Source organism: Oncorhynchus tshawytscha, linkage group LG08 (genome assembly GCF_018296145.1).
Source record: "Oncorhynchus tshawytscha isolate Ot180627B linkage group LG08, Otsh_v2.0, whole genome shotgun sequence".
Taxonomy (NCBI): Eukaryota; Metazoa; Chordata; class Actinopteri; order Salmoniformes; family Salmonidae; genus Oncorhynchus; species Oncorhynchus tshawytscha.
In genome coordinates, this window is record NC_056436.1 from 76,359,471 (window position 1) to 76,365,470 (window position 6,000).

At 49.4% G+C, this 6,000-nt stretch overlaps 1 protein-coding gene across 1 annotated transcript in view; it reads right to left on the bottom strand.

Annotated features, from left to right (window-relative positions):
- The window catches only part of LOC112236928 (ankyrin repeat and KH domain-containing protein 1-like), a 60,994-nt gene that overhangs the window by 23,268 nt on the left and 31,726 nt on the right, over positions 1–6,000 (bottom strand). The window contains 9 exon segments of the mRNA XM_042325965.1: positions 1,041–1,146; positions 1,267–1,410; positions 1,597–1,724; positions 2,068–2,155; positions 3,428–3,537; positions 3,989–4,031; positions 4,373–4,393; positions 4,396–4,520; positions 5,938–6,000. The exon segment at positions 5,938–6,000 is cut by the window's right edge and continues 19 nt beyond it. Coding sequence (XP_042181899.1) covers positions 1,041–1,146; positions 1,267–1,410; positions 1,597–1,724; positions 2,068–2,155; positions 3,428–3,537; positions 3,989–4,031; positions 4,373–4,393; positions 4,396–4,520; positions 5,938–6,000 — 828 coding nt within the window.

Genomic DNA, 6,000 nt, shown 5'->3' on the forward strand with positions numbered 1-6,000 from the left:
TTCGATATGTATACTGAACCAAAATATAAACGCAACATGTTTCATGAGCTGAAATAAATGATCCCAGAAATGTTCCATACGCGTAAAAATTTCTCAAATGTTGCGCACAAATTTGTTTACATCTGTTAATGTGCACTTCTCCTTTGCCAAGATAATCCATCCACCATAGCAGGGGACAATAAAAGGCCACAAATGTGCAGTTTTGTCACAACACAATGCCACAGATGTCTCAGGTTTTGATGGAGCGTGCAATTGGCATGCTGACTGCATGAATGTCCACCATAGCTGTTGCCAGAGAACTGAATGTACATTTCTCTACCATAAGCCGCCTCCAGCGTCGTTTTAGAGAATTTGGAACTATGTCCAACCGACCTCACAACCGCAGACCACGTGTATGGCAATTTGAATGCACAGACACCGTGATGAGATCCTGAGGCCCATTGTTGTGCCATTCATCTGCCTCCATCACCTAATGTTTCAGCATGATAATGTACAGCCCCATGTCACAAGGATATGTACACAATTCCAGGAAGCTGAAAATGTCCCAGTTCTTCCATGCCCTGCATATTCGGCAGACATGTCTCCCATTAAGCATGTTTGGGATGCTATGGATCGACATGTACGACAGTATGTTCCAGTTCCCGCCAATATCCAGCAACTTTGCACAATTGAAGAGGATCGGGACAACATTCAACAGGCCACAATCAACAGCCTGATCAACTCTATGTGAAGGAAAAGTGTCGCGCTGCACGATGCAAATGGTGGTCACACCAGATACTGACTTTTTTTAGCAGTATCTGTGACCAACAGATGCATATCTGTATTCCCAGGCATGTGAAATCCATAGATTAGGACCTAATTTATTTATTTTATTTGACTGATTTCCTTATATGAACTGTAACTCAGTCAAATCTGGGAAATTGTTGCATGTTGCTTTTATATTTTTGTTCAGTATATAACTGGCCTGGCCAGGGCTCCCCGTTCATAACTGGCCAGGCCAAGGCTCCGGGTTCATAACTGGCCAAGGCTCCCTGTTTTACCTTTGCTGGTGACAGGTGGCGGGGGTGTGGTGATGTTGGAAGGGGCTCTGTCTGGCTCCTGGGGGGGCACCACCATGGCCAGGGCCTGGAATGGGACACGAGGAACCTGGGGATAGATGAGTGGTCGTAAAACATCAACCACTTTGACAACTAGTTAAACACAATTTCCATGCTGACCATTTCCTGTTTCAATAGCATAAAAACTATTTCATGAAAAACATTTAACCTGAGAGGGGTCTTGTGAGGGGGGTGTGAGTTGGCAGAGGTCGGGCGCGGGGACAGACAGGATGTTGTTAGGGAAGTCTAGCAGGTAGGACACCACGTTGGTGTGGCCACCCTTAGCAGCTTCAATCAGCATTGTCGAGCCGTCCTATTGGAGGAGAAACAGGAAGTGAGTGTAAGTCTACATGAGGCTTCAAAGTTCACTTTTTCTATTCTGATACTGTTGTTACTATGGCTGAGATGAACAGGTTCCTTATGAGTTTGATGGTGTTGTTTGATGATGGTGTGTGTGTTTTCTACCTTCAGTCTGTGTGTGTGTGTGTGTGTTTTCTACCTTCAGTCTGTGTGTGGGGTCAGCTCCGTGCGTCAGCAGCAACTCTACCACAGCCAGGTGGCCTCCAGCGCAGGCCAGAGACACCACCGTGTGGTCCTTGTTAGCCGTTGCTCTGTTCACATTAGCACCTGGACACAAAACACAAGAAACTTTCACTTTAAATTCACTTCGAAGAATCAATAGTTTCAAAACAACAATAGTTCAAAATGAATGTAGATCCTATATGAGGGACTTGTTTTTTAATGCAGTCTAAGCCAAAGACTATTAGAACCAGGGGTTGGAACCAGTTCAGGAAACAGAACCGAAAACGAGAAAACAACATTGAGGAACGAAGGAGATTCTGGAACAAAACCGTTATTTTAAAAGCATGGGCATCACCTACTCCTTCCAGTGTCTGCCATAGTAGGACATCGTTTTAACGAGGGAATTGTAGAGGGTTTAAAAAAAAAGATGCAGTCTAACCTAACCCACCCTTGCTGATGAGGAACTGCACGGTGCAGAGGTGTCCTGCTCTGGCTGCCTTCATCAGGGGTGTCCTCCCCCCCTCAGACTCATGCTCCTGGAGAACAGACAAACAGGAGGTGGATTTTAGGAGGACATGGTCCACACACACACAGTTTTGTATTGCTATCCTTGTGGGGACCAAATAATTGATTCCCATCCAAAATTCTATTTTCCTTAACCCCTAAATCTAACCCTAAGCCTAACCAACCTTAATTCTAACTCTAACCCTATAACTATACCTAAACCTAACCCCCAAGTCTAAAATAGTAATGTCCGAATGTTATAGTTTTACTATCCTTGTGAGGACTACTGGTACCAACAAGGTCAGTAAAACAAACTGATGAAAGATCAAACACAGGGAGATGGTGACAGAATGAGAGATAACAGAGAAGATAAGAGATAATCGTGCTTCTACACCTGCATTGCTTGCTGTTTGGGGTTTTAGGCTGGGTTTCTGTACAGCACTTTGAGATATCAGCTGATGTACGAAGGGCTATATAAATAAATTTGATTTGATTTGATTTGATGATACAGGGAAGATCAAACACAGGGAGATGGTGACAGAATGAGAGATAACAGAGAAGATAAAACACAGGGAGATGGTGACAGAATGAGAGAGATAACAGAGAAGAAAACACAGGGAGATGGTGACAGAATGAGAGAGATAACAGAAGATCAAACACATGGAGATGGTGACAGAGTGAGAGATAACAGGGAAGATAAAACAAAGGGAGAGGGTGACAGAGTGAGAGAGATAACAGAGAAGATCAAACACAGGGAGATGGTGACAGAGTGAGAGAGATAACAGGGAAGATCAAACACAGGGAAGATCAAACACAGGGAAGATCAAACACAGGGAAGATCAAACACAGGGAAGATCAAACACAGGGAAGATCAAACACAGGGAAGATCAAACACAGGGAAGATCAAACACAGGGAAGATCAAACACAGGGAAAATCAAACACAGGGAAGATCAAACACAGGGAAAATCAAACACAGGGAAGATCAAACACAGGGAAGATCAAACACAGGGAAGATCAAACACAGGGAAGATCAAACACAGGGAAAATCAAACACAGATCAAAAATCAAACAGGGAAGATCAAACACAGGGAAGATCAAACACAGGGAAGATCAAACACAGGGAAGATCAAACACAGGGAAGATCAAACACAGGGAAGATCAAACACAGGGAGATGGTGACAGAGTGAGAGAGATAACAGGGAAGATAAAACAAAGGGAGATGGTGACAGAGTGAGAGAGATAACAGGGAAGATAAAACAAAGGGAGATGGTGACAGAGTGAGAGATAACAGGTGTTTGTGTACCAGATCAGCTCCAGTCTGCAGTAGAACGTCGGCCACGTCAGTGTGTCCGTTCTCACACGCGTACGTCAGCGCTGTGTCTCCTGTCGCCGTCGTAGCGTGCACGTTTGCCCCTATAGAGAGAGGTCAGAGTTCAGAGCAGACCAAAAAAACTAACAAGCCCTGTTAAAAAGGTAGAAGTTGTCAACTTTACCTTCAACAGCCATCTGGTTTCTAGGCTAGGCCTGGAGTCTCACATAAGTACTCTACAAAAATACTAAAGATCAAACAAAGAATCCTGAATATTTGACCAGCTCCAGGTGTTTATGTACCTGCAGTCAGGTGGTGTTTGACCAGCTCCAGGTGTTTATGTACCTGCAGTCAGGTGGTGTTTGACCAGCTCCAGGTGTTTATGTACCTGCAGTCAGGTGGTGTTTGACCAGCTCCAGGTGTTTATGTACCTGCAGTCAGGTGGTGTTTGACCAGCTCCAGGTGTTTATGTACCTGCAGTCAGGAGGTGTTTGACCAGCTCCAGGTGTTTATGTACCTGCAGTCAGGAGGTGCAGCCTCCAGGTGTTTATGTACCTGCAGTCAGGAGGTGTTTGACCAGCTCCAGGTGTTTATGTACCTGCAGTCAGGTGGTGTTTGACCAGCTCCAGGTGTTTAACCTCCAGTCAGCAGGACAGCCAGCTCAGGTGCTGTTTCAGTCAGGTGGTGTTCTCCAGGTGTTTATGTACCTGCAGTCAGGTGGTGTTTGACCAGCTCCAGGTGTTTATGTACCTGGGGGGGAGGACCAGGGTGTTTATGTACCTGCAGTCAGGAGGTGTTTGACCAGCTCCAGGTGTTTATGACCTGGTCAGGAGGTGTTTGACCAGCTCCAGGTGTTTATGTACCTGCAGTCAGGAGGTGGACCAGCTCCAGGTGTTTATATACCTGCAGTCAGGAGGTATTTGACCAGCTCTGGAGGACCTCCTGTGCAGCCTCCATGGAGGAGGCGTGGAGCAGCCCAGCGATGGAGGCCTTGATGGAGGGAGGGCCACCTCCAGGAACCCTCCACAGCAGGACAGCGTCAGGGCTGTTTCCTGGGTCTCCTCCGTCTGGGCGTTGATGTTCGCACCTGGAGGGGGAGGAAGGGGAGCGAGAGAGATGGAGGGAGGAGAGCGAGAGAGATGGAGGGAGGAGAACAGAGAGCGATGGAGGAGATGGAGGGAGGAGAGCGAGGGAGGAGAGCGAGGGAGGAGAGCGATGGAGGAGAGGAGGAGGAGATGGAGGGAAGAGAGCGATGGAGGAGATGGAGGGAGGAGAGCGATGGAGGAGATGGAGGGAGGAGAGCGATGGAGGAGAGCAATGGAAGAGAGCGAGGAGGAGAGCGATGGAAGAGAGCGAGGGAGGAGATGGAGGGAAGAGAGCGATGGAGGAGATGGAGGGAGGAGAGCGATGGAGGAGATGGAGGGAGGAGATGGAGGAGATGGAGGGAGGAGAGCGATGGAGGAGATGGAGGGAGGAGAGCGGGAGGAGATGGAGGGAGGAGAGCGAGGAGAGATGGAGGGAGGAGAGCGATGGAGGAGATGGAGGGGAGGAGAGCGATGGAGGAGATGGAGGAGGAGATGGAGGGAGGAGAGCGATGGAGGAGATGGAGGGAGGAGAGCGATGGAGGAGAGCGAGGGAGGAGAGCGAGGGAGGAGAGAGCGATGGAGGAGATGGATGGAGGAGATGGAGGGAGGAGAGCGAGGAGAGATGGAGGGAGGAGGAGGAGAGCGAGGAGGAGATGGAGGGAGGAGAGCGATGGAGGAGAGGAGGAGGAGATGGAGGGAGGAGAGCGATGGAGGAGATGGAGGGAGGAGAGCGATGGAGGAGAGCGATGGAGGAGATGGAGGGAGGAGAGCGATGGAGGAGATGGAGGGAGGAGAGCGATGGAGGAGATGGAGGGAGGAGAGCGATGGAGGAGATGGAGGGAGGAGAGCGATGGAGGAGATGGAGGGAGGAGAGCGATGGAGGAGATGGAGGGAGGAGAGCGATGGAGGAGATGGAGGGAGGAGAGCGATGGAGGAGATGGAGGGAGGAGAGCGATGGAGGAGATGGAGGGAGGAGAGCGATGGAGGAGATGGAGGGAGGAGAGCGATGGAGGAGATGGAGGGAGGAGAGCGATGGAGGAGATGGAGGGAGGAGAGCGATGGAGGAGATGGAGGGAGGAGAGCGATGGAGGAGATGGAGGGAGGAGAGCGATGGAGGAGATGGAGGGAGGAGAGCGATGGAGGAGATGGAGGGAGGAGAGCGATGGAGGAGATGGAGGGAGGAGAGCGATGGAGGAGATGGAGGGAGGAGAGCGAGAGCAATGGAGGAGAGCGAGATGGATAGAGATGGAGGGAGGGAGGTAGGGAGGGAGAGATGGAGGGAGGGAGGTAAGCGTCTATATTAGGAGTGAGACCTTCACCAACAGGCCTGACAAAGCACTTCATTGCACACAATAACATAGTATATATGCAACAGCATTGAACAGTGTGCAGGTATCCATTTATCTTCCAGTTGATTACCCTGAGCCAGTAGCAGGGCCACCATCTCTTCATGACCTTCTCTGGCTGCCTCCATCAGAGGAG